This window comes from Rhipicephalus sanguineus, chromosome 8 (genome assembly GCF_013339695.2).
Source record: "Rhipicephalus sanguineus isolate Rsan-2018 chromosome 8, BIME_Rsan_1.4, whole genome shotgun sequence".
Classification (NCBI taxonomy): Eukaryota; Metazoa; Arthropoda; class Arachnida; order Ixodida; family Ixodidae; genus Rhipicephalus; species Rhipicephalus sanguineus.
This window is the reverse complement of record NC_051183.1, coordinates 96,143,458-96,170,283: the sequence shown is the minus strand read 5'-3', so window position 1 is coordinate 96,170,283 and position 26,826 is coordinate 96,143,458. Positions and strand designations below refer to the sequence as shown.

Genomic DNA, 26,826 nt, shown 5'->3' with positions numbered 1-26,826 from the left:
TCTTCTTCAAGTTTGATTGTGCTTAAGAATGCAGGCTGTATGCTTAAATGTTGCGTATTCTTTCCACTGTCAAAATATTTGACGCCAAAGCTGTCATTGCCTAACATGTGCCATAGTAGCAGCAGTAAACGCCATTGGCTGAACCAGCAGGAACGTGATCTTGCTTTGACCAATTAGGTGTAAGCGTGTGCTCTTCAAATCTAGTCACGGATTCATGACATCGCGTCATCTCGCTAGCCAATCATGTAGACTTGGGCACTTTCCTAACCACACGTGATCTCGCTAGCAAATCATATAGGCTCGCGCGTATAGACTTCACCTGATTTGAGTAGTCCGCACCGCCGATAAACGTCGGCACGAACTTGTCTGCGGGCAGAACAGCTTTGCTGCCTGACTATCTTCACGTCGTAAATGGGCCGATGTTTTTTATACCGTACTCGCGCAATGGTCGTACCACAATTCTGTTGTCAAAATTGAGTTTTTTCCTCACAAAATGACCGCACCTTGAACGCGCTAACGGGAAATGTCATGTGCCGCGTCCAGTTGATGATGATTGTACCAGCTATTTTATTGAATGACACTTCAATAGTTCTTCGATACTCGCCAAGCAGACCGCATCTGCCAAGCTGATTGTGAAGCAGGTACCTGCTGTCATTCCTCTTCATCATTTTCTGCAATGAAATGGAAAGTCAGACTGGGAGCTGCTATCCTAAAATAAATGTGCTAGACAACCAAGAACTGGTGTTTCCGGAAACAATGTTGAGCACCTATATGCTGTTCCTTACACAGCAGTCAATGCTGTGGAGGCTACGCAAAAATTTCGGTCAGGAAAACGTGTAACTCTGTGCATCTCGTAGCCGCGTTTCCTTGTTGTAAGCGCTCGTGCAAACAGAGCAAGCGCACATGTGTCACGCGTCGCAACACCTCAAATGAAAAACAAAGAAACGAAGATAACAACATGTTAAGAGATCTAGAACAACATATTTACAGCCGTATACCAGAGTTGTTTATCTCTAAGCCACAAAGACTTCTCATTTATTACTCAGCGTAAAACTGAAAGGAATCAAATTATGGGTGCAAAACGAACTTTTTCCTGGTGTGAACACCTCTACTGCAAGAAGTCTCACTAGCTGCCTCCACAGTGTTGACTGCCGTGTGTGGAATAACCAAGAGAACTAATAAGATAATAGAAATTTTCATTTTCACAACAATCCGAAACTGCTTTCTTCATTTTTTTTTTTTTGCAAGTGCAAAGGCTTTGCTTTTTTTACATACTCATGGATATATGTGGACTGACAGCCAGGGAAGGCTAGTTTCCAGTCCATTGTCAAAATAAAACGGACAAGTCGTGTGTAGAACTTGACAGCACAGTATTCTAGTACATGTCAGGATATATAACAAAAGGAAACTTATGATATACGCTTAGTTATTTGATGCAAGTAAGTAAAAGATGCTGGCTCTCTAGGAAAAACATTTTACTGCTTTTTCAAATACCTTGTGCGTGCAAGAGCCTTTATTGTGTAGCCAATTCCAAGATCATGTCTTGTTTGATGCCAGGTTGTACGACAAATCTCTACTGAGTGGGGCCACAAACAGCGGAAGCCTCAGTCCGGACGACCCGAGGTCAAGGTTGAGCCTGGACACGGGTGTCGACAGCGGCAACTCCACGGCTCACTCGCCCGATGGTGCCAAGTCCATATCGCCTGCGTGTAACGGTGAGTGTCTGCATGCACCGCTTTTTTTTTTTCCGCCAGCCTCACTTTTGTTAGGTCGACGGGGACAATGCTGCATTGTCATCGCGCACCATAATACAGCCAAATCTTCATATAATGAATACAGATGTACAGAATTTTCAGTTATAACGAAATGCACCAGATTTCCGGGCGATTAAGATTTTGGGTAAAAGCAACGATACCACTGCCCGTGAACTGATGGAAGCTTCTCATATATCTTTAAGAGGCAATGCTTGCGTAAGTGACACTTCCTTTTCTCTATTCAATAGTGAGATGAGTTTTTTTTTTGGGTGGCTTGCTTTAATCTCTGAATCGTGACCACGCGACCACCTTTGTTTGCGCATGTGTGTCTATGCATATAGAGTAAAAGCTTGTTTATTTGACACTCGTTGCTTTGCAAGAACCGATAATTCGTACATGTTCTCTGGTCTGGGTCAGCATATGCATCGTGTAATGGCATCAGACTCCGTTTAATTCGGTCATAGTATTTGGCCGCAACCCGGTGAATTCGCATGATCCTCGGAGCACGCTGAGCGCGAAACACCGCAAAATTGCAATGCAAAGGAACGAGAATGGCGTTTGCAGATAGCCGAAATGGCCATGGGCTGTCATAAAGGTGTGGTCACCATCCACAATTGCGTTGTTAATACAGTGGAACTTCGATTATACGACTTTCAGGGGACTGCGCAAAATCGTCGTATAATCCGGGCGTCGTATAATCGAAAAACCGAGAATATAGGCAGTGACGGTCATTTTTGCCCCACAACAGCGGGCACATAATGCCTAAGAAAGTCCGCGGCACAAACGTACGCTGCTCCGAGGAACGTAGATTAAATTAATTGAAAAAATGACAACCACGCATTTTATCGGAGGTGTGAACGAACCTTTATTTCTCACCTTTTAAAAAAATCTGTGATTTTCTTCTGAGAGTTTGCCCAGCCACGACGCATCAGCTTTCTTTCGATAGCTGCAACATCTGGCAGCAAGTCGCCGATCTCATCGCGTGCGCAAGCAAACCGCCGAATGTGGTCGACGTAGCACAACACGTCCGCGTAAGTCGGAACGGACACGCTAGCCTCTGCAGCGTCGTCCATCTCTTCCTCGTCGGAAGTTTTCGCAGTGTCGGGACGCACAGTTTCGATAATGTCATCCAGCGACACTTCACTGCACACTGCAACGTCGTCGTCGGCACCAACATAGTCCGCGAAAGATCCAGGCAGCTCCAGGCTGCCGAACTCTGGTTCATCGTCAACAGGCAGTGCAGCTTCACTGGTAGAACAAGCACCACTTCTATTAAAGCCGCAGTGCCTGAAGGAGTTGGCGATAGTTTCTGGCGTGACTGCGTCCCATGCACTAGCACTGTAGTGCATTGCGTCAAGCACAGAAAGTTTCTTATCCAACTGCTTGCGTTCCATGCCCGCCAGCCGACGCTGCACCAGAAACTTCCGATATTTCTGTTTCATGCACTTGATGACGCCAGCGTCAAGTGGCTGCAGCTGGCTAGTGCAATTGGGGGGCAGAAATACAACTTTCACATTTCTCAAATGCGACATATCTGATGGATGGCATGGCGCATTGTCAAGCAGAAGAAGAATCTTTCTGTCCTTAGCCCCCATTTTGGAGTCCAGCTGCTGCAGATATGTAGAAAACATAGCAGCCGTCATCCAGGCTTTCCGGTTGAACGTGTACTGGCACGGCAGCCTTTTCAAATTCTTGAAGCATCGCGGCTTCTCAAACTTGCCGATCACGAGGGCAGGAAGCTTTTCAGAGCCGTCTTCATTAGCGCAAAGCAATACGGTAAGACGCTCTTTGCTTCGCTTACCCCCGTGACAGCTCTCTCCTTTGAATGCCAATGTCTGTTCTGGCTGCATATTATAAAATAATCCAGTTTCGTCTGCGTTGAACACGTCGGACGGTTTGTATTCCCGTATCAATTCCGGCAGCAATGCAGTCCACTTTTCTACAGTGTCGAGCTGACTGACGCGCTCTCTCCACAGCAGCGGCTGTACACAACTCCACTGCGTTTTTTAAAGCGATCCAACCAGCCATTGGAGGCTTTAAAGTCGTCAATGCCGCAGCGCAATGCAACTGTCTCAGCCTTCTCCTTCAATATTGCGCATCCACGGCGATTCCTGAACTGCGGGCCTGACGCAACCACTCAACGAGGGCCTTCTCCATGGCAGCATATTTGCCATCTTTCGCGGCCTTCCTGTTCAGGCCGAACTTTGCCGCATTTAGTAGGATGCTGTCCTTCTTCGCGAGGATCGTTTTCAGCGACGACTCGGGAATGTTCAGGTCGCGGGCAATGCTGGCCTTTGTTGCTCCGTTCCGCTTCTCTGCCTCCTCGATTATGCGAAGCTTTTCTCCGAGCGTCAGCGGTTCGGGTTCCGCGACATTGCAAGACGCAGCACTCGCAACCAAAAGTTCGAAAGCTTCCTCGCACACCAATGACCGAACACAGAAAATTTTGCACGTGGACACAGCAGCTGCGGCGCAGCACAACCAACCGATGAGGCAAACACGTGAAGGAATGGCTGAATGGCAGCACGGCAGTAGGCCTATTCGATTTGCAAGCTTCGACCAATCGCGAGCGGCTAAAACGCCCCAGCCCTCTGGTAGCTAGACAGCGGCGAGTTCCGGTTCCCGCGGCTGTCGCAAACATTGGCTCAACAATCGCCGTTCAACACGTCCGGTATAACGACACGAAATGTAGTGAAAGTTATCGTATACTAGAAAGCGAGCTCGAGATTATCTGCCATGTTATCTGCTCACAACGGTCACTGCGGTCACAACGGTCACGGTCACTACAAAACCACCCAAAAGAAGAGAGAGAAAAAAAAAAAAAGCGACAACGGAAGTGCGCAGTGCAATGCGACAAAACGAATGCGCTCCGGCTGGCTCCGGCCAACGTTGGCTCTGGCTAGCTATGGCCGACCGCGTGTCGAAAAATTGAAGAGGCCCTGTGGTGGCAGCGCGGATACGAACTCGGTTCCTCGGTTTCCCTACTTTTTTCACCCGGCCGCAGTGTGTTTGCGTGCCAGCCCACGTCATCGTAGGTCTTTTTTTTTCTTGGACAGTCCAGCAAAGCGTCGTACGAGGCGGGGCCGGCGTAAAATTGCGTCGTACAATTGAGGTTTTTAATACATTATTTCTATGGGGGTTTTGCCGGGACCAAGCCAATTCGTCGTAAAACGCGGGTCGTCGCAGGACCGGGGGACGTATAATCGAAGTTCCACTGTACATAATAAAGCGTTGGTTCAGAGCACGTTTCGGCTTAAGACGCGGAGGTCCTGAGCTGCGGTCGCACGGTTCTTGGTTGTGAAGTCGTGAATGACAAAAATTGTGGCTTACACTGCTCTTTTGCAGAATTAATGCTGCATTTACATATTTGTCAAGAAAATAAAGTGCATTGAGGTAATAGAAATGTCTTTATTGTTTTCTTGATACTTTTAGTAATTCAGCTTTCGGTTAATCCGGACAGTTATTCCGGTCCCGTGAAGTCTCAATTAACGAGCTTTTACTGTATATTGAAGAGGGACGAAAAAAATAAAGTGAGCTGAAAATTTGCACCTGCGTATTTTTTCTTACTATGTCCTTCTGGATAATTTGTGCAAATCAATTTGCCTTTCCAGTAATGAAGTAAATGAGGAATTGTGTTGCCACTTGTGCAGTGTTACAATGTACAGTGTTACAAATATACATTCAAAATGAATTTTCAGTTTTTCTTGTCAGAAGGGACTTCGTTAGAATGAGGTTGGACCATATGAAGGGAGATAGCTTGGCACACTTGAAACATGAAATAGACATTTGAAAAAAAAATTAGGGCTCTTCATCAGTGAGGTAACACTGAATGCCCAAGTGTCATTTTCTGCAAAGCTGTGGTTCCTGTGGCAACGCTAGATAAAACATTTTGTGTCTTGATGTTGTGTCGTACTGCCGATTGGCAGGCGCAGCCATCACCGAAGCGATGGGTGCGTGCCGCTGCTGCTTTATCTGGATGATCGTGATTCGCGAGTATCCTTACTTGCAGATCGTGGAGTAGATTTTTTGCACCGTGACTGCGATACATATCTTGCATGTTGCAGTGAAGACAGCACGTGGCATTCTGTATAAAAAAAAAAGGTCAGATCGATGGCTGCTCTCTTACCGTTGTCCTGTTGTGTTTCATTATGTTGAAGCAGCATTTCTTATTTGCACAGATATTTTGCACCAAACAGCTACATGCATATTGTACTATAAAAGGTAACACCATTTTTTCTGCTCAAAGTCTCCTTCAAAACGTCTTCTCTCCAAAAATTGCTCTCATCATAAACTGCCTGGACTGCCACTGTATGGGCATATGTGGTCTTGTGCGAATATTGTCTTTTGGCTCAAAGCCAAGTTGGCGAGAATGGTAATTAGTTATTTTCGAAGTTAATTTAAATAGTTGTAGGGTGCAAGTTATGAGTGGCGAAGTACATTGCGTTTTAATATTTGCTATACTTAGCCTGTATAAGCTTGTATAATACACTTTTAAACTTAAATAAAAATTGATCCGGGTGCAGGCAATGTGCGCAGTTAACTATGAAGTGTGGCTTTGCGCCAGTGCAGATTTCCCTCGATTAAATAGTTTCGTGGCATAGTGGCACTATGCTGCAGTGAAACCACCTTTCCAGGCAGGTCACATGTGGTAAAGTACCGTTGATTTCGAATACACAAAATTTCAGAAATTTTAAATTTATGTAGAAGCACTCGAATATTTGCACAGGCTTAGGCACATGTTTTACCTCTCTGTTTCATTAGGGAGCCCCCTGTCGGCAAGCAGTCCTAGTTCGACGACGACCTCGGGTGGTGGCCTGCTACAACTGCAGGATGCCACGCATCGCGGTCTATATCGGTTCGTGCCGAGGCACGCCGACGAGGTGGCCATTGACATCGGCGACCCCGTTTACGTCAGCAAGGAGGCAGATGACGCGTGGTGTGAAGGTGAGCTCATATTCTCAGAAGTTCTACATTATCATAGTAACGTTAATCCTTTGAGGGTTTTTGCCGTGCATGCATGGGGGCGGTTTTCTGTCCTGCAAGGTCTCTGCCGTATGGGTACGTATTCAACCCTATGTTTGAAATCTCGCGCTGTAATGACGATGCATGCTCGCTGGAAGGTGCTGCCACCTCCTAGGACTTACGAGAGGCATTTGAAAGGATTGTGTGCTGTCTTTTTGCGGAGATAACAGAACTGATTTCTCGCTTCAGCACATCATGCAGTCTGCGACAATGCCGATGGGCAACACCCTTTTATGGTTTCGGTTTCACTGCATGATCGTAATGAAGGCGCACGAAACTTGAGCTTTACCATTATTGGCACTCCCTTGCAGGGGCAGCAAAAGTTGATTTTCATCTTTATTGGCACTGCTCCTAGCTTGTTTATCATTGACACTCGTGAAGTATTCTCATTCTGCTTGATTACCGAGTTTACTCTGTCCAAGGCAGCCACATGCAGAGAAGGTGACGTGTGTGTGCCAACACAACTCGTTGCTCCTAGAGGAGAACGGACACGCGTTTTGTGTCTGCAGACGGCGATAAGGCGTTGTGCGAAGACCTGTGTTTTAAAGAATACCACTCTCTGAAATACTATTGAAAATTTTGCAGTTATGAGTGATGCTGACACCAAAATACTGTTCATTTTTTTTTACAATTCTTTCCTGTCTTGACACATTTCGTACATTCAAGTTCTGCAGTAAAATAATTTGACCATCTGGGAAAGTTTCAAAAAAAAATCGACCCCAAAGGGAAACTTGCTTGTCATTTATGGGCTTGTGAAATTGCCAGTGGTGCAGTCTGCCTATGAAGGGCATTTAACCCTTCAGGGTTTTTGCCGTACATGTACGGCAGAAGCTTCCTGGTACCAAAGGGTTTTCGTCGTACATGTACGGCATAGCGTTTATTTTTAAAACGCGCGCCTTTTTCGATCATTTCTCTTATTTGGCCTGTGCTTCAACACTTCGGGAATATGTGGAATTTTTTTCATGCGCCGACGTCTCTCCGTTGTATTTTTTTTTCGCTTCCCAAAACGGCGCGCCGCCTATCGCTTGCCCATCCGAGCGCGTTCGCGGTGCAGCTGGTTTAAAGTGCGCGCCTTTTTCGATGATTTCTCTTGCTTGGCATGTGCTGCCACGCTTCGGGAATACGTGGAATTTTTTTCATGCGCCGATGTCTCTCCGTTGTTGCTTTTTTTATGCTTCGCAAAATGGCGCGCCGCGCGCCGGCTATCGCTTGCGCAACCGAGAGCGCCCGCGGCGCGGTTTGGTTTCAAACGCGCGCCTTCTCCCTTTTCTCTTGCTTGGAATGTGCTGCCACGCTTCGGGAATTCGTGTAATTTTTTTAATGCGCCAATGTCTCTCCGTCTTTTTTTGTTTTCTTTCCAAAGAGGCGCGGCGGCTTGTAGTCTCGCATCAGCACGCGCGCACGCGGTCCGGCTCGTTTCGGTTTCGTCCTTCGGGTGGTTTTCGCTTCTTGCGCCCGCAGAGCGCATGGCTGTTTGGTTTCTAATCTCTCAAAGGGTGACCGCTTGTTACTCTCTCATTTATTGCACCCCGGCGCGCGATTACATCTGTTTCCGCGCGGCGCTAAATTACACAAACGACGCCGCCGTGATTGCGTTTCCTGTTTTGGGTTCTCGGAAAAAACTAACTACGTCTTGTTGGCGATAAGACGAGGTATTGCTGTAGCTTTTTCACTCGTTTTGCTTTCCGGACGGGCGCAGAACTATAGAGTTTTCTTCCGTGCGCTCACTAACGCAGTTCGCTCACGCTATGGAAGCGCGCGTCGGTTGCGCTGCTGCCGGTGAGTCGAGCAGCGATTCTTCCGATGCGGACTATTCCCCAATTGCCGATCAGAATCTGATTCATTGGATTTCAGTTCGTCAGACGAGGAGTTTTGACGAGTTCAGACTCCGATGACGATCAAGGAGCGACATCTGAAACGCGTGCGCGGGGAGCCATGCTTCAAAGACTATCACACGCTGAAAAGTTTTTAGTGTTTGAGCACGAGCGTTTTTAACCGGAAACGTAGTCTGGTACGCTTATTTTTGTATGTTTGTGAGCTATGTTTAATACAATGCATAATTTTTATTCATAAAAAACTGTGAAGCTTCTTTTTTTTAGGATTCTGCTTGATTTTACTAAGAATAAACCATATGTATGTAGCAACAAAACTGATTTTTTTGTCACTTTACGGTCACGAAAAAAAATTTTAGACAATTTTTTTCTTAAATAGAATTGTCTGAAGAATTTATTTCAGCAATAAAAAAATTACACATTTTTGGACTGTATTTCGCGAAAAAATTCGACCCTCAAAGGGTTAAGTGGGGAGCCTGTTATTCTGATGTGTTGTTAATATACTGATTTTCCTGTTTTGTGGAAATGAATTTGCGAGGTGTACTTGATAGCTGCCACGTTAGTTCAGCAGCTGTGTCTTTCCTATTTGCAACATTGCCAATTCGGTTCGCAGTACAGTGGCCGAATTTAGACGCGACAGTGTGCAAGATTCATATTTGTGTTAAAGAACATCCAGTATTCGAAATTATTTTCTGGCTACCCCACCCTCCTACGGTATGGACCATGCTCATGGCATATGGATTACCCGAAGGTCTCGGGTTTGATCCCAGCCGTAGAGGTCGCATTTCGATGAAGGCGAAATGCTAGAGGCCCGTGTACTGTGAGATGTCAGTGCACTTTAATGAACACCAGATAGTCAAAATTTCCGGAGTCCTCTGCTACGGCTTCTTTCATAATCGTATTGTGGTTTTGGGGCGTAAAACCCAAACTGTTATTATTATTATTATTATTATTATTATTATTATTATTATTATTATTATTATTATTATTATTGTTATTATTATTATCATCATCCTATGATTGCTTCTGAACCCTTTGTGGGTCGAGTTTTTTTGCGAAATGCACTCCAGAAATGTGTTTTTAATTGCCGAATTCAATTCTTCCGATGATTAAATTTAAAAACAATTGTCTAAAATTTTCTTGCAGGACCATAAAGTGTCAAAAAAATCATTTTTGTTGTTACATACACTGGGTTTATTCGTGAGTAACATCAAGCAAAATCCTAAAAAAATGCTTATATGATTTTTATAAATAAAAATTATGCGTTGGATTAAACACAGCTCATAGACATACGAAAATACACTTGGGGAATAGTCCTCATCGGAAGAATTGCCACTCGACTCACAAGCAGCAGAGCAACCGGCGTGCACTTCCGTAGCGTAAGCGAACTGCATGAGTGAGCGCACGGAAGAAAACTGCATGGTTGTGTGCCCGTCCGGAAAGCAAAAAGAGTGAGAAAGCTGTAATAATCGTTCGTCTTATCACCAACGAGACGGAGTTAGTTTTTCTGAGTCCCCAAAACGGGAAATGCAACCACGGCGACATCGTTTGTGTAATTTAGCACCGCACGGAAACAGAGATAATCGCTCCCCGGGGAGCAATAAACAAGAGAGTCACAAGCAGTCACCCTTTGAGAGATTAGAAACCAGACAGCGATCAGCTTTGCGGGCGCGAGAAGCGATAACCATCCGAAGCACGAAACTGAAACCAGCTGCACCGCGCGTGCATGCTCGGATAAGCAAGCGAAAGCCGGCGCGTCATTTTGGAATTTAAAAACTAAATAAGAAACAATGGAGAGACATGAGCGCATGAAAAAAATTCCACATATTCTCTAAGTGTGGCAGCACATGCCAAGCAAGAGAAATGATCGAAAAAGGCGCGTGTTTTAACCCCTTGAGTGTTTTCGCCGTACACGTACAGCAGCAGCTTCCTGGTACCAAAGGGTTGTCATCATACATGTACAGCATAGCGTTTATTTTTAAAGCGCGCGCCTTTTTCGATCATTTCTCTTGCTTGGCCTGTGCTACCACACTTTAGGAATACACTAAAGCCTCGTTAATTCAAAGTCACTGGGACTGTGAAAAACTTTCGAATTAAGCGGGTTTTCGAATTAACGAAACATACAAAAAACAGGATGCAAGGAACTTTGAATTACTGAAAGTAATCAGAGGTGGTCGTTTGGCCTTCTAGTTTGCGGCTCCAAGGGTTCTTTTCCAGCAATACCCGGTCCCATTTTTGCCGCAAACCCGGGAAAACGGCGGGCCTCGCTGCTGTCAGTGCAAAAAAAAGAAAGAAAAGAAAAAAAGAAGTCTCATGGTCAGCTGAAATGCGTGCCTGCGGAAAAAATGGCGTGCTTCACTGCAGCCCAGTGGTGACACGCGGGCAGCATGTCACCTGCTCCACGCAGCGTCAGCGCGTCATGATGCGACCATTCGTCCATTCTTTCTGGTAAAATAAAGAATATGATAATGGCCAGTGTGACAGAATCCTCGATCTGTTCTGGCTGGTAAACATGATCATTGAAGTTTTCAAACTGAGTTTTCGAAGTAGGCGTTACAGGCGAGAACTCCACCAGCAGTGCAAGTGCGCAAATTGCCGGAGCAACCGCCAGTCGGAGGCTCGCATACATCATCAATTCTATCAGGTTATCCTTTATTATCTTTTCTTTTCCCAAAAAGAATGGGTAAATCATGACGCGCTGACGTTGTGAGAAGCATGCGACATGCTGCCCGCGTGTCACTGCTGTGTTGCAGTGAAGCACATCTTATTTTCCGCAGGCGCACGTTGTAGCTGACCACGAGACCGCGCTTTCTTTCTTTATTACTTTTTTTGCGCTAGCACCAGCGAGGCTAGGTTGCTTCAACTGTCACTCATTAATATTGCTACACTAATGGCCATCGCTTCCGCGGAGTTGCGGCGAAATCAGGATTGGGAATTGGCACATGGCACCCAAAGTTTTCGAATTAAACGGGCTGGCGCTGACCGCCGCTTCAAAATCTCCACTCATATTTACATTGCAAAATACGGGACCGCATAAACCCTTCGAGTGAAGCGGGATTTCGAAATAACAGAGTTCGAATTAATGAGGTTTTACTGTACGTGAAATTTTTTTCATGCGCCGATTTCTCTCCGTTGTATTTTTTATTTTTTTGCTTCCCAAAACGGCGCGCTGGCTATCGCTTGCCCATCCAAGCGCATTCGCGGTGCAGCTGATTTAAAGTGCGTGCCTTTTTCGATCATTTCTCTTGCTTTGCATGTGCTGCTACGCTTCAGGAATACGTGAAATTTTTTTCATGCACTGATGTCTCTCCGTTGTTGCTTTTTTTTTATGCTTCGCAAGACGGCGCGCCGGCTATCGCTTGCGCAGCCGAGCGCGCCCGCGGCGCAGTTGGTTTCAAACGCGTGCCTTCTTCGATCATTTCTCTTGCTTGGAATGTGATGCCACGCTTCAGGAATACGTAGAATTTTTTTAATGCGCCGATGTCTCTCCGTCTTTTTTCTTTTTTTTTGCTTTCCAAAGTGGCGTGGCGGCTCTCAATTGCGCATCAGAACGTGCGCACCCGGTCCGACTGGTTTCGGTTTAGTCCTTTGGGTGGTTTTCGCTTCTTGCGCCCGCGAAGCTGATGGCTGTTTGATTTCTAATCTCTCAAAGGGTGACCGCTTGTTACTCGCTTGTTTATTGCTCCCCGGGGCGCGGTTACATCTGTTTCCATGTGGCGCTAAATTACACTAACGATGTCGCCGGGATTGCATTTCCTGTTTTGGGTTCTCGGAAAAACTAACTGCGTCTTGTTGGCGATAAGACAAAGGATTACTGTAGCTTTTTCACTCGTTTTGCTTTCCGGACGGGCGCACAACCAGAGTTTACTTCCATGCGCTCACTGACGCAGTTTGCTTACGCTATGGAAGCGCGCGCCGGTTGCTCTGCTGCCAGTGAGTCGAGCAGAGATTCTTGCAATGCGGACCATTCCCCAAGTGCCGAATCAGAATCTGATTCATTGGATTTCAGTTTGTCAGACGAGGATTTTTTTACGAGTTCCGACTCCGATGTCGATCAAGGAGCGACATCTAAAAAGCGTGCGCGGCGAGCCATGCTTCAAAGACTATGACGTGCTGAAAAGTTTTTAGTGTTAGAGCACGAACATTTTTAACCGGAAAAGTACTCTGGTGCGCTTATTTTTGTATGTCTGTGAACTATATTTAATAAATTGCATAATTTTTATTTATAAAACACTGTTAAGTATTTTTAGTACTTTGCTTGATTTTACTACGAATAAACCATGTGTATGTAACAAAAATGATTTTTTTTGTCACTTTATGGTTGTGAAAAAAATTCGAGACAATTTTTAAAAAATAGAATGATCTGAAGAATTTATTTCAGCAATAAAAAATTACACATTCTTGGACTGGATTTCGCGAAAAAATTCGACCCTCAAAGGGTTAAACATACAGGCAATGTCGTACATGTATGGTGGAAACCTATTGGTGCCTGTTAAGTGTCGCTGTACATGTATGGTGTAAACCCTCAAAGGGTTTTAAGGTTTGTAACTTGATTCGATTTAATGACTGAACGGCGAAGGCAGCCCTTTGTGCTCGTAAAATCAGCTATGCGGTTTTTTTGCTAACCATAAAGTGATGGAGGTCAGGAAAGTCGTTGTACCTTTGGGGGGATCTCTTATGGATTCTTGTTTTGTCACTGTTACAAAGTGGCCGAATGCAACACTGCTGATGTGTGCATCATTGTTAAAGTTAAAACTTTTATATTAATTCTCAAATTTTTCATTTGTTTCGGCACTGTCTTTTGTACGTACACGACAGTACAATGGGAGTGAGTGTGCTGATCTGTTCTTTTGCATTTCTGCAGGGGTCAACCTGAGGACCGGAGCCACAGGGATCTTCCCAAGTGCCTATGTGATTGACGTTGACTACTCAGACTTTGGCTCAGGTATGCGGATGTTCTTGCTTGGTTGCACAATGGGGCAGTCGTTGTGTTGGGGTGATAGGAATCAGAATGGCATTAAACTGCCTTCATATATGTGGAGTTCAAATATGTGAAATTGAGGATGACGCAGTGAGCCGTGGAAAGGAAAATGGTAGGTGTAACCTTAAGGGGCAAGTAGGGAGCAGAGTGGGTCTGGGAACAAACAGGTGTTCAGGACATTCTAGTCAAAATCAAGAAGAAGAAATGCGCATGGGCAGAGCATGTAGCGCATAGGCAAGATAACCGCTGGTCATTAAACTAGATTCCAAGAGAAGGCAAACGCGCAAGGTGGGGACAAAGTTAGGTGGGCACATGAAATCAAGAAGATCTGCGGGCATAACGTGGTCGCAGCAAGCACAGGAGCAAGTTGATTGGTTGAAACATGGTAGAGGCCTTTGACCTGCAGTGGGCATAGTCAGGCTGATGATGATCATGATGTGGAGTTAATACTTTAAGCGAGGGGGTAAGCAGTCCCACAGGCCTCAACAGATGGGCAAAAGAGCAAACAGGGGCACATGATCTTCGCTAGCATTAGTGAAACCAGTTTAAGCCTGTTTTCACGGTTTCAACTTGCAGAGGGTCAACAAATCAGGAAGGAGCGCTACCTGCTGGACTTCCTGGGCTCGGTTGAAGTGTCCTGCCACAAAGGCAGCGAAGTCTTCTGCCAGGCAATTCGAAAGGTGAGCAGGCTTTGGTGTTCCTGCTCCAGTAAAATATTATTTTACACTGGAACCTCATTATAATGAATTGATGTTAATAATGAAGTAAATGTGATTCATTTCTCTTGAAATCTTAGTAAGCAGTTACAGTAAGAGCTCGCTAATTCGAACTCGAAGGGGACTAGCAAATCGTTCGAATTAAGCAGAGTTCGAATTAACGGGTGGACGCTAGAATGAACGGACATCGTGCCACACTGCATGGGCAGAACCCAAAGAAGCCAGCTTTGGACTCGTTATTGCGAATTAGGTGATACTACACGTTTGTGGCAGGTGATTTCGTAAATTAAATGCATGGAGTTGTAACAGTGAACAGAATTAATTGAGCAGTCAGTGATATGCCAGAAACCAGCAGCAATATGCATTGATGTGAGCAGTGAGCATTAGTATTGAAATATATGAAATATCTGCTCCAGAACACGTTCATTTACAGTTGACGCAATCAAAATTAAAAGTATAAAAGTAATTGGTAATTTGCATTAGCTTGCACTTCTTCTGTTGCGACTTCATCAGCATCGTTTGCAGCTTGCCCAAGAGTTCCAGCGCAGCATCCGAATTCTCATCTGCAAAGAAATGCTGCTGTTTTCTTGATTGCATCTCTAGCCCTTTCAGCCCTGGATTTTTTGTTTTGGCCGGAGACATTTTTTGTGCGCGTTTTCCTAATAGTAAGGACCTCAGAAGACCAAAAACGAAAAATTGAGCCAGTTGTGCAAGATTTTATGGATTAATTAGCATACAATCAAATTAGGTCATCAAGGCTCAGTGGTTGTGAAATTAGGAAAATGGCTTCTTTATTTCTGCTACTCACTAGAGTACACCAAAAGTGAACCACGTCTTAATTTTCAGCGTGATACTCCTTGAAACAGCTTCTGTACGACGTCCCGAAAACGGCGCTTAGCTGCCTCACCTGACCCGCCTTGGCGCCACCCATGACTCCGGTCAAGCTTTTTCTTCTTTGGGGCTCCCAGCTCCGCAGATATTCCACAACTTTGATGTCAATTGCAGTGGGGATCATTGAAGAACTCTTTCTGCAAGAATGAGCAGTTTTGGTTTCATTTCCGAGGTGCTAGGGGAACTTTTGTGCGGTGTCGTCAATTGACGACGCCAGGGCCGAAAGGGCTAGTGAACTTGGTTTGGTTTGGTTCTGCAACACAATGTGATCACTCTGGGCCGACTGCTGTGAGGAGCAATGAAAACCAGGGGGCTCGCAGTTCGAATTAACCGTTGCGCTTACCGACGCGTTCGAATTATCTGGAGTTTGCCGCCATACAAATACACAGGGCTGTGCAGGGACCAGGGCGCCAGTTCGAATTAGCTGTAAGTTCGAATTAACCGAGTTAAAATTAACGAGCTTTTTCTGTCCTTAACGTTAAGGTCTCATACTGATGAATTAAAATTGGCCTGCAAATGCGTAAGTAAGGTACGTTAACCTCCAAAACAAAATAATACATGACTGTTTCTGTCAGAACATATCGGTTTCTGTGTGGTTAGGTGCTCGTTCACCAATGCATCTCTGTGTTGCGAACATCCTTGAGCAATACTGGCGTTTCTCACTGCTGGGCATAGCCGCACACGAACAGCAGCTCCGCCAGCCTTTGTGGACATGTTGCAAGGACAGGGTAGTGCTGTGTCAGTGATGACCAACTTATGGAGATGCAAGAGACCACTCAGTTAACCTCTCCATCCTGCTGTGGAGCATTGTGAAAGTAGCTAGCGTGGCCTCCAAGATTCTGTCTGCATATTCTCATAGACCACGAGCCAGCCAAGTGAAGCCAGTGGGTTCACCGTGGGGCCAGCGGATCAGCTGCACTGTTGGTACACGAAGTTGTGTGCTACACACTGCTGTACCACGGCAGACTTCATTCGTGTCACAGTGCGGTAGCTGTAATCTTCAAATGTGCCGCTGTTTTGCTGGTTTTATGACACGAACCACATGGAAGGTCATGGATAGGACCGTCATGTTGTAGAAAAAAAATACCGTATTTGTACGTAAATGATGCGACCGCGAATATAAGGGGGGTACTATCGGTCTTGACGAAAAAAAAAAAAGTTTATTACGATTATGTTGCAAAGTGATGCACCTTTAAACAGCAACCAAAAAGTGGTCGCCCGCAGAGCTTTATTTATATTTACAGCCGTCGAAAATGCTAGAATCACTTGCTCGCCTGATTATTCTTCCTCACTGCTCGAGTCCTTATCGCTGTCGGCAAAAACCGCGTCGTCGTCATCTGTGCTAGCCAGACTGTTCGAGAGGCAACACTTCAGGAATGCCCGTGACACTATTGCCGACGGCAAGGCCTCCCAAGCATCGTGAATCAATCGAGCGACCTCGCTCACTGACGCTTGCTTCATGCAACTCGATGGAGTCAATTGGCGATTGCTAGCCTCATGCCACTGTTCGTATTCCCGTCGTACGAGATCCTTAAAGGGCTTATTTATGCAGACATCCAGTGTCTGGAGCTGCGACGTCATTCCTCTGGGAATGACAACAAGGTCACTGTTAGACTTGCCGAGCGCTTCTTTGACCTCGTCGGTCAAGTGGCCTCTAAATACGTCGAGCACAAGCATAGCTGGAGTGTGAAGGAGCGTGCCTGGACGTCTTCCCCACACAACACGGATCCACTCCTTCGTCATGGTGCTGTCCGTCCAGCCCTTATCTTTGCACCTGATGTACATCTGAGACGGAAATGCCTCGTTCTTGGGAAGCGTCTTTCTCTTAAATATGAGAAAATGCGGCAGCTTACGCCCATCCGCCACGCACTGCCAGCATCAGCATCACCCGGGTCTTCTCGTTGCCCGTTGTGCGGACGCGTACCTCCTTGGTGCCGAGTTCATCGATCACGTAGTCAGCTGGAACGTCCAAAAAGATTGGCGTCTCATCCATGTTTCCGATCTGTCCTACGGTGTACTTCGAAACTCAGTGATCTTCTTTTCCTACTCGGCCAGAAGCTTCTGGCAAATCGAAGTCCTTTGGCGAAGTGAGAATCCCACACGACGCATAAACTTCTGCACCCACGAGCGACTGGCCTTAAAGGCCTCATGGGGCACGCTGGCCTCACATGCAAGCTCCCTTGCCTTGAACTGGACGAGTTCGGCGTTGACAGGCAGAAAATGGCCGCGACGTTGGCGCACGAATTCTGCCAGGTCCTCTTCGATTTTCGGGAAACAGCTGGTCTTGGGCCCAAGAACGCCTTATGAGTCGGTGCGGTTTGGAAGATGCTGCGGTCACGGCACTTCCTCCAACCTCGAACGGTTGACTCCGTCACTCCGAGATCTCCTGCCGCACTCGAATTGCCCCTCTCTTCGGCCAGCAGGATAGCCTGTTTTTTAAATGCGGCAGTGTATTGATTGTGCTTGTTTATTATGACAGGCAGTGAGGAAGAAAGTGCATTCCAAACACAGTGACGAGCGAGCGCGAGGCGTTAGGGAGGCGAAGTTATTCCGAAATGATTGTTATCCACGTGTTGTCACTGTGGCTCTCATGGCGCTAGCAGCGCTAGCGGCACAGTGTGATCGCCGCAGCATGCCATAGTGGCGCGTGTGTCGACTGCAATTCGCACGAGGTTTCTGTACTGAGTGGTGGTGCTCCGAGACACCAGGCAGGCATTGGCGCCACAGTGCTTTCCCGCACACGGTCACTCGAGGCGCAAGTTGGAATAAAATGTGCTATATGGTGCGACGAACCCGCCAAGTTCCTGGAATGTGCGGCGCACATTACAGGAACAGCACATTCTTGAGCTTTTACTGTACGAGCTTTTACAAGGACAAAGATTTAAAAAAAAAAGGCCTCGAAAAAATTTCGCGCTATATTTGTGTCAATTTGTGTCACAAACCCGAATATAACGCGAGGCGCCTTTCTAACTCGCAAATTTCTGGAAAAAAAATTCGCGTTATATTCGTGCAATGGGTAGGTTTTGTGAAAGCCATTGTGTCAGGTGCTCAGTAGGTGTGCATTACCGGCGCGGAAGATCATTTTGCTTTTCCTTTGCTAGAATTTCGTTGCATATGTGGCTGTGTAGCGGTGCAGAGAGCTGCAAAGCTGTGGCATTCTTGGCATGTTTGAAATTGTACATTTCATTAGACATTTAATGAAGTAAAGTGCATTAATGGATGTAATGAAGCACTGGTTTCAGTTCCCCCTTCAGCTTGTTTTAACAAGGTTTGAGTGTATAAACGTGTGTACATTAGCTGACTTGCTTGTGCCTACTGTTGGTTCAGTCTCGCCATTAGTGCAAGTGCGTGCATTATGTCAACAGCGTTTTCATTGGGCGTCCTCCATCAGATGAAATTTTCCCTTCAAATCAAACTTTTGTCTAGTACTCTAGTGATCGCCATCTTTCCTACGTCTCTCAAAAACAGGTTGCCAAGGCTAGTGCTTCCGAAGTGGGCGTACACGGCTCGCATCCGTGTGTCCTCGAAGTCACCGATCTCGGCCTGCGGATGGTGGACCGCGGGCGACCAGCTGTAAGCCATCCTTCCGTTTGTTTCTTTTTTCTAGGTTGTCTTTGTGCTCAAATGTGCCTTGAAATTTGACTGCTTTATTGCATGAGCATGTAAACGTGAGATTGCTGGTACATTCTTGTGACTGAAGCATTCTGGGATTGACAGTGCAAGTAAGAATGGATAGGACTAAGCACTTGTACAGCAGTAAAAGGATTCGCATCCCTCATTAGGTTGGAGTGTAATAGCTTCCTTGAGTTTGCCCTACCCCCTCTCTATTCTTACCTTCTGTGCATACGCATTGCCATCACGCGTGATTTTTGCAGCACAAAGAGAAAACGACTTTTCGCTGCATTTCAAGTTCATCGAAATGTTTGTTTTGCTCGCAGCCCAACCATGTGCCAACACACGACTACTTTTTCAACCTCAAGAATGTCACCTTCTGTGGGTACCACCCTAAAGATCACAAGTGAGTCCCTTTTTCTGTTCTCCATGTTTGTTGTGAGAAAGGCAAAAAAAAAATTGTGGTTGACCCCGCAGTAGCAAAATGCAACAAGCAAACTTCACATGTTTGTGAGAGAGATTAAACGTGGCAAGCATTTTTCTGGGGGGGGGACTAAATCACGGAATGCCACTCTTCCAGCGCAGTTGCTTTATTATTATCTTTGGGCTTGTGCGAATGTCTCTTTTTTGTAGGCATGTGTGAATATTCGAACAAATATTGCGGTATTCAAATTCACTTCGATACGAATTTAAGTTATTTGAAATTTCAATGTATTTGAAGTAAATGAATAAGCATATATTAGACCGCAAATAACCCTCCCCCCTCCCCCCGCCTGTAAATGTGGTTTCACCACAGCGTAGAGTGCTGTGCCGTGAAAACAACTATCCTGGAAAAATCCGTACTGCGAAGCCTCACTTCAAGGTTAAGTGAACATACCCTCACATGGATTAATCATTTTTAAAATTTTAAAAGCTTGAAGCTATACGAGCTTATATGCGCTAAACAAAGTAAATTTTAAAACGTAACATACCTTTCCAGTTATCACTTGCATCCTACTGAAATTCAAATTCTGCTACTATTCATAGTTGCTTCCATTTCACTAAGAACCAAAAATAAATACGTTCAAATATGCCTTGTTGGCTTTAAAAAAAAAGATATTGTGCAGGTTAGTTGGTTCGTGACAAATATGCTCATTTTTCTTTATAGTGTATGATATGTACTATTCGAACCTTTCGATTAGAAATTATTTGACCAAATTACAGTTCAGTTCGAACCTAAAGTTTACTATTTGCACATCCCTACTTTATTGGTTGTAAGTGAAGTACCAGTGATCATTTGTTCGTATCAAATAACTTTGAAGCGAATTCGAACAGTAGCAGGATGTTCATTATACAGCATAGGCCGCCTATAATGCAGGTTGCCGGAGTCGTGAATATCTGCACCTAAAGCGGTACTGCACTATAACCAAAACAACATTCTTGAAAGGCTACACGTTTGCAAAACATGACCAGCAGTCAGTTGCGCCATCCTGGCAATTGAGGCACGCGAATTGGTGCCGAGATAACGAACGTGGGGGAAAAGAAAAAATGCTCAGTAGGGGAAAGTCGCTGACTTACTTTTCGGACCTCCTCGTTTTTGCGGACTTCGTGGCGGTAACATACTGCGCAGAAACTATACGTCGAATGGCAATTAAAATTCTTCATGCTTTCGATTTTTCCGAGTGTGTGAATGATGTCGAAAACAGTGGCGACTGCAAACCACCACTTTAGCGTTGCACGTGCACTCCCTTGTTTTCGTTGAATATGTAGCGACCCCCATTAAATAAAACTACGAAATGATTCGTTGACCTGAGATAACTGATATTTATTCTCCAACCAAAGTTACGAAAACACGTAAAAGCCCGACGTTTCGGAACCAGCTCGGTTCCTTCCTCAGGGGGGACCGCGGCGGCTTGGCAGCGGCCTCTTTAAGGCACTCTTGCGGCGGTTAACGACCCCACGCATTACCGCGGAGCGTAGCCCATGCGCATACACTGGGGGGAGAGTTCCGAGGGAACGATTGATATTTTGAGTGGTCCTCTGTATGTGCCACGACTCCAGTAGCAACCTCCTCCTCCACTTGGTTTCACTTTCCAGGATGGCCGTTCCGTCGAAGTCTATTCTGTGGTCAAACGTCTCTGCGTGCTCGGCGACGGCGCTGCGTTCTTTGTTGAGTTTACGGACGTCGTTGACGTGTTGCCTAATCCGTTCGGGGAAGTTTTTGGTCTTGCCGATGTACGACGAGGGGCAATCGGCGCACGGTATTTTGTAAACGACGCCGGGCGCCCTGTCCTTTGTTGGCCGGTCTTTCGGGCGGGGAAGGAAGCGGCCCAGCGTGCATGAAGGCACGTGCGCGATGTGTACACCTTCTTTTCTAAAAATCCGAGCCAACGCCTCGCTGGCTCCCTGGACGTATGGGACCGACACGCGTTTTGGAGAGCTGTTCGTCAATGCTGGCTGGGAGTCGCGTAACCTCTTTTGCTCTGCGTGGCGGGCGACGGACCGAATGAAATTTCTCGGATAACCGTTTTTTCTGAGGTCCGCAATTACGCGGGCCTCTTCTTTCCGGCGTTCCGTGTCAGTGGAACATATCTTTTTGGCTCTCTGAAGTAATGTGGACACAACGGAGGCCTCCGTTGTGTCCACTTTCAATATGTAACATATTTTACCGCTTATTTAACATATTTTCAATATGTAACATATTTTACCGCTTATAACTTGCACAGTACTGCTATTAAAATCCTTCTACTATTCAAAGTTGCCTTACTTTGCTTTGAACCAAAAAAGTACCTTTCGCAGAAACCCTGTTCTAATACTTACAAATATTGCACATGTAAGTTGGGTCATGACAGAAATGCTAATTTTTCTCTATAATATGTGGTATATACTATTCGAACTATTTGATTTGAAGTTATTCGATCAAATCACTACTCGCATTGAATTTGCTTAAAACCTCAAGTTTACTGCAGTCAAATTCTGCTATAACAAACTCCACTGCAAGGAAATTTCCAACACAACGAATAATTTTCGATTCCTTGTCAGCTGCTGATAGAAAACAATGTGAAAAATGTTGCGTGACAACGAATACTTTTTGTGGGTACCTCCACTTCCACGAAGTTTTCGCGAGTGCTACCACATAAGCAAAAAAGGAGCTTGCCTAGGATTGCCTAAAAATTGTGCTAGCAATTCAACAATTTATCGTTGGCTCGTGACTTCCAGAGCCATGCGGCAGCATCGCAAGACCCGTGTCTTCATCGGAGACACGCATTCTGCCACCACATGCACTTCCCTATAAATTTTTTGCCATTGAGATGCTCGGCGACAGATCGTTGATACACCACGATGCTGCCGGTGGGTTTGATGCGCTTGCAGGTTGTGGTAGAATCATTCAAGAACTCCCGCCTTGTTTTTGACATAGCGCTCAAGACAAAACTACTGCTCGTCGTCACTAGCCCTGCGAACGTGAATGTCAACCACGACATTATGAAGGCACACGCGCGGCCGGCGCTACTAGTCCAAGCGTAACAACATCCTGCAGCAACCGCTGCGAATACAAATATGGTCGTGTCGATGCCATCCTGGGTGACCACAAAAGAAAGCGCCCCATCCAGCACGCACCGACTCAAAGCAATGGTGCTTGCTTGCCGCATCGCTGCAGACAAAATCGTGGAAGATGTGATCACGGAGGGCAACGACGCATTCACAGAAGATCTACACAAAATCAAGCTGTTCTGAAGGCACGCGCACGGGCAGCGCACACTGATTGAAAGCGGAACTACCGTTTGCTGAAACTGCTGCGCAGGAAACTGCAGTCACTATCATCATGATCATTGATAGAAAATAATCTCCGACGGTACGCAGCTAACACAGTGGTAGATTAAAGGCAATAAAGTTGTAAAACGGCACGAAGCGCTTCGGCTATCCTGTCATTCGCTTATGACTATGGTAGTGCGGAGCTTCGGCACATGGTTTTCCGTTGGCCTCTAGTGAAGCTTTGGCATGCTTGTTTGCGGCGCTGCGCACTCAGCACTCTGAGAGAGTAGTCTGAATATCGTATTTTCTCGTGTATAGCCCACCCCTGCATATAATCGGCACCTCCCACTACACACCACGGAAGAAAAAAGATACCTGTGTATTGACGCAAAGCCCCCTTCTTTGCATTACTGCGAAGGCGTGCCGGGAAGCCAACTTGTGCACCGAGATTCGCGTATAACCCGCAACCTGAGTTTAGCTCCAAATTTTCTGTATATTTTGTGTGTGTTCTACGTGAGAAAATACGTTCACTCGGTGTGCGGCCAAGTACGTCTGAGTTAGCGTGCGTTCAATGCAAACGATAATGCATGTGCTTGCTGGGACCAAAGGATGAGTATAATCATCAGATCTTGACTTCTGTGGTGTATACATGAAATTTCACTCCAATGAAATTTCGCGACAATGAACTTATTTGCGCGTCCCGTCAATTCGTTGTAGCGGAATTTGACTGTATTCGCCCATCCCCACTATCATCACCTTTGTCTGCTATATGACAGACATTTGATATTTGTGTAGTACACTGAAACCTCGATATAACAAACTCGGATATAACGAATTATTGGTTATAACAAAGTAAATGAAGAATAGTCTTGTCATAGATACAGTGTTAAAAATATACGCTTATAACGAATTTTTGGATATAAAAATTATTTTTGTGTCAGATGCGACTTTGCTGTAACGAGCTTTGAGTGTATTTTACTACATGCGTGGCGCATGGTGTTGCTAAGGGAGGATGTTACACATGTTTGACAAAGGCAATAATTTGACGTACCCATGTTTGACCCAGGTATTTCGTATCTGAGTTTGAGGGTGCCACCTTGTTCTCATGTTACCGTTGTTTCTTCTTCGTGGCTGTAAGACTGTAGGAACTGGCAGTATTTTTGGATGAGTGAATCTAGAGAATTAGAGAATGTGCAAATGCTCTGTGTCTTTCAGGTATTTCGGGTTCATCACAAAGCATCCCCTACGCGAACGCTTTGCTTGCCATGTGTTCCAGGCTGAGGGCTCCACACGGGAAGTGGCCGAGGCCGTTGGGTGAGTCCTCAGGAAAGACTGCGCTGTTTTGCTTAGTTTGTCTACAAATGTCTTGTGTAATAAGCTTGTCATGTATTGGCCTGCTTGCATGGCATTTATTTCACGCAAAATGTAGAAAGATACCGTTGGACCCTTGCAATAACGAAATCGGTGGAAAAACCAAAAGGTCTCGCTATTGCGAGAATTCCGTTTTTGCGAAATAACACAGTCCAAATAGGTGAATGCTCCGCAAAATGAAAATTTTATGCCAAAATTCAGTTTGCTTGCCTTGTTGACCCTTGCCATGTAATAAACGCATAGACCTTCGCAACCCAGTAAGTATTTTACTGTGGCATCACATTGTGCGTTACGAGGAACATCGAATCATGTCGAAAGCATCGAACACGTCCCATGGGTTAGTCATATTCACGGTGTAAGATATACAGCAGAACCATGTTGATACGTTTCCGAAAAAAACGCGGAAAATAAACGTACGATCCAAATCCAGTAAAAATTGAGGCTGACAAGCCCATATTGAGGTGCATGGGCAAAAAACATTTATTTCTCAAAAACATGGAGGGACTCTTCGATTTTCGAACAGCTGGCATCTCGCTGGCAGCCAGAGGTCAGCCAGCTAGTTCCGGTCCTGACTGGAAATAACGTCGTGGTCACGTGTGTTGAAATCCCGAGACAACCCGAATATTGCAAAATCGAACTCCGGGACAAGCAGCGTAAATGTATAGAAACGCTACCGTCGTGTCAGCAGACAAAGCTTTGCACCGCATGAGCTTCGGTTCTTTCTGCATTGCCGCTTGGAAATATGAGGCTAGGTTTGCCGAAGAGCGGGAGTTATAATATCGAGCGTACGCATTTGGAATACGATCATGTACGTTCGCAAGATCACGCGCGACTCGCCCCGTCCATGAAGAAAATTGCCGCCCCGCTAAAGGCTTAACAAGCTCAACTCTGCGCAGTGCACGTAACAATCGCGGTACAACGCGATTTGCGAAATCTCGTGAAAGTGATAAGCGTCCCGAAAGCGACAGCTGCTCGCGGCTATCGCATACTACGTCGCACACTCGCACTGATCAGTTTACGCGCTGTTTTAACTTGAGACATGCGCTGGTATGTTCGCCACCACTCGTAATCGCACCATCTCGCACGGCGGAACAGGCTTTAAAAGATAACGCCCTGCGTAATGGCAGCCGAAGGTGAAGTCCCCAAGCGCCCGCATTGCGATCCGTCGAGTCCTTACAAAGATGGTAGGCGAGCGCGCATCCATCTCGCTTGATCACTAGAAAACTCCCAGATATCTTCCAGAAAAAATTTTTTCTGGCAGCTTCTGACGACCCCCTGGTGGGCAGAATTGTCCAGCCAGAGAAAAACGAACGCGTCGCGCGATGGGCAGAGCGACCCGAAAATGAACGCGCTCTGGGAGAAAAGTGTGGGGGAAATTGTGAGCCATATTCACTGGGCACAATGGCGGCGTTGCTGTGGTTACGTGTCGCGGTGTGTTGTGCAGCGGCGGCAATGCGGCGACGGCATGTGCGTTTCCGTAGGTCTTGTACCGAACCGTGGCGGACTGGACGAGCGACAGCCTCCATTCTTTGGCCATATTGTTAGTTCCCCCGGCTGTTGTAGCCATGGGGTCTGAACAAAAGTGTGTGGAACGAGTGTGCATCTATGTACCGTGCTACGGATGAAGGATTTGCAATGCTCAGCAAAATTGTGCCACGTGCTACAGAAAAGACTTTTCTTTTTTTTTTTAAAGCCGTTGGAAGATTTTGATGGCCAGCGTCGCCACCTGCCTTGGGGTCGGAGTGTGGTTGACAGAGAGCGGCAATTGAGCAATTCTGAGAATACACGGAGGAGACGATCGAGCAATTCAGATAAGACACGGAGGGGACGATCGAGCAATTCGGAAGAGACGCGGAGGGGACAATTGAGCAAAGCAGAGAAAGCGCGGAGGGGGGAAAAGCACTGCGGAAATGCCGCCGTCACCGCGCGGCGGCTGTCCACTTCACACTTCACGAGTACACGAGAGGGCCCTTTTTGCGTGCCTGAATGGGAGTTTCCGACTACAAAACGTATCATACGACCGCAGTTTTCTGCGATGCTGAATGTTGCTGCCGAATAATCATATTTTCCAGGAATGTATTAACCGGAACATATTGCACACAGCTGTATTGGGTTATTTTTAATTTTCGCGATTTCAAGCGTAGGAGCTGGGAAATCGTACTACAGTAGAACCCCGCTGATACGTTTTTGAAGGGACCATAGGAAATAAACGTAAGAGACGGGAAACGTAAGAGCCGAAAAACAGGAAAAACGGCAAAATATTTAGTGGTACAGAATTTTATTTCAATTCTTACGAGCAGCACGAAAATTGGCGCGCTCAGCCGCGATCTAGTCGATAGATAGAAACGCGGAGCTTAGGACGGCCTCATCCACAGAAATGTAATCAACGTATGTGATTTTTTTAACACCAACAGCTGTAGGCATGAAAGAACTAAGCGCACACAATCACGACCGGCGCGGCGAGTCCGACCGCGAACCGCACGCACGACCATGCGAGCTCCAACCAGCTCGAACTCCTCCCGTTCTCCGACAAATAACGATGATGATGAGTCTACGCCAACGCGATGGCAGAAGTGAATGCCAATCTCGAAGGCTTTGCTTTCGCAAGCAATTACGTCATACACGCCATGTTTGTGCAATACAAATCTCAAAGGCTATGCTTTTGTCAATAGTAAATGCCAATCTCGAAGGCCTTGCTTTCACGAGCAGTTACGTCATAGACGCCATCTTTTCAATTTGAATCTCGAAGGCCATGCTTTTGTTTGCATCAATTGAAAGATTCTGTTGCTTGCGCCTCACATGCAGCTAATATTACGGTCAAACGAGGCCAAGCTGCGTGAAAATGCACCATGGCCGCTCTCTTTGGTAGTCACTCGGTCGGCTCCGAGCGCACTTCGCGACGTATCATACGGGAA

The 26,826-nt window shown here is 46.1% G+C and overlaps 1 protein-coding gene across 1 annotated transcript in view; it reads left to right on the top strand.

Moving 5' to 3' along the window:
• The window catches only part of LOC119402225 (JNK-interacting protein 1-like), a 59,849-nt gene that overhangs the window by 12,187 nt on the left and 20,836 nt on the right, over positions 1–26,826 (top strand). The window contains 7 exon segments of the mRNA XM_049418551.1: positions 1,558–1,715; positions 6,516–6,698; positions 13,473–13,553; positions 14,166–14,269; positions 18,665–18,769; positions 19,135–19,214; positions 23,756–23,854. Of these exon segments, the coding sequence (XP_049274508.1) occupies positions 1,558–1,715; positions 6,516–6,698; positions 13,473–13,553; positions 14,166–14,269; positions 18,665–18,769; positions 19,135–19,214; positions 23,756–23,854 (810 nt within the window).